The 1,875-nt window shown below is 34.3% G+C and overlaps 1 protein-coding gene across 1 annotated transcript; it reads left to right on the forward strand.

Moving 5' to 3' along the window:
* The first annotated feature begins 206 nt into the window (after positions 1 to 206).
* Positions 207 to 1,078, forward strand: LOC111785971. Its single transcript, XM_023666327.1, has 2 exons — positions 207 to 517; positions 592 to 1,078. Exons 1-2 carry the CDS (start codon positions 320 to 322, stop codon positions 781 to 783), a joined length of 390 nt encoding a protein of 129 aa, XP_023522095.1. The 5' UTR covers positions 207 to 319; the 3' UTR covers positions 784 to 1,078.
* Positions 1,079 to 1,875: the final 797 nt, after the last annotated feature.

Genomic DNA, 1,875 nt, shown 5'->3' on the forward strand with positions numbered 1-1,875 from the left:
AGTGTACACGTCCGTACTCATCATCATCATCATAGTGTACAGGTCCATACTCATCATCATAAATGGAGAAGTATCCCGATGTATATGAACACAAAATGCACGAGGTCCCTATAGTTTTCATCTTTAACTATCTTTAAGACACAAATCCCACATCGGTTGGGGTGGAGAACGAATCATTTTTTATAAGGGTGTGGAAATGCTTCCCCAGCAGAAAGTCCAAAAAAAGACAATATCGGTGAGTGGGTTAGTGGGCTTGCTGTTACAAAAGGGCTAGTTTTTGTGGGTTACCAACTCACATAAAGGCATAAAACTTGCTACCATGGGCTATGAGGTGTTTTACTTTGAGTTGGTTTTGTATGCTTATTTGAACTTAGATTTTCTCATGTCTCAAACTATATTGCAGTGTCTGACAGGAGCTTTAAGAAACGACAACCCGAGGATGTTGATGGCTGCATCTGCATTTCTATTGCCTTTGAGGCCCTTTACGGTTTCAGCACTTCACACTGGGATGATGGAGGTAACATTTCGCTCATGCCTTTGCATGATTAATTGGTCAATATTGATATTGATATGTTTGATTACGAAACTCAGGTAATGTTTGCAAAAAGAGCTTTGAAGGATCCAGATTTGAGGATGGCTCACAACGTGCATAAAGTGTCGACGCTGTTAGGTGGTGTTCTTTTCGTTGCTGATGATGCTTTGCCCCAAACTCCATTCATTCATGCAGCTTGGCATCTTGCTGCTGCTGTTGGTGTTGGAACCTGCAATAAGCTTCTTGAGTGATTCATTGTGTTCATACTACAAACATAAATTTGTCGACGCCTCAGCCTCTTGCTTTCTTTGGAGTAGTTGTTCACAATTATTTTTGTTTTAAATGTGATTAAAACAACCTTACAACTTTTTTTGTTTTTATATTTCACCGCCTAAGTGAGGCACGTTAGAACATCAATATTTGAACTTCATGACACTATTTTGCATTCATTTTAGTGGGGAAGCTATGAAGCGGTTGTCTTGAAATAATTTTGAATGTCAAGTGTTGAAATGAAACTTTGTGAATCAATAAGATTGAAACTTAGCATATAATTGTATTATTGTACATGTTATCACTGCCTTCTTTTTAATGAAAAAGAAAGACAAATAATTATATTAGAACAATTTTAAAGTTTAACGGTAAGAGCGAAACTTTTGAAAGGTTTAGAAGAATTAAAATCCGAAATTCGATCTTATTTATCTAAAAATTTATAAAGCACAAAAAAGAAAAAAATGGTGAATAACAATTTTTTCTATAAACCTTTTAAGTTACCTTCTCGACAGGCGGTTACCTTTTTCAGATCTATATCATCCGCTAAAAAATCAAGACTAAGACAGGAGCAGGGGTTTCGTGGAAAATATAGCACCTTTCTCGGATTAAAACCGATGACTTATGCCTATTTCTTAGGGCGTTTAAAGAGCGTGACTCTACCGCTTACTTAAAAAAAAGGACCATATTGAATTGAATTCAAAACTTTAACTTTCTATTGTAATTTTTTATCCCATGTTTTATTAAAATTAAACTCAATTATATTAATTTAAAATTGTTGAACATGCTTTAAAAAAAAAATAAAGAGGTTGCCGTTTATAAACAATAAACTATGACACCTGAGTAAAAAAGGGTACCATTTGAAAACGATTCTAAGGTCAAACATGTTTGCTTAAAAGTTATTATCTATATCAATAATGATGACTCAATTATAAGAACTCTATGGTCAAACATGTTTGCTCCGAACAATTTGATGTTAGGTGACTTCTTGAAATTTTCTTAGAGAATACATATGACAAAAACATGCTATTGTAACTCATATTGGTGTCTATAGAGATAATCTTCTCTTAAAAGCA

This window comes from Cucurbita pepo, unplaced genomic scaffold (assembly GCF_002806865.2).
Source record: "Cucurbita pepo subsp. pepo cultivar mu-cu-16 unplaced genomic scaffold, ASM280686v2 Cp4.1_scaffold000869, whole genome shotgun sequence".
Classification (NCBI taxonomy): Eukaryota; Viridiplantae; Streptophyta; class Magnoliopsida; order Cucurbitales; family Cucurbitaceae; genus Cucurbita; species Cucurbita pepo.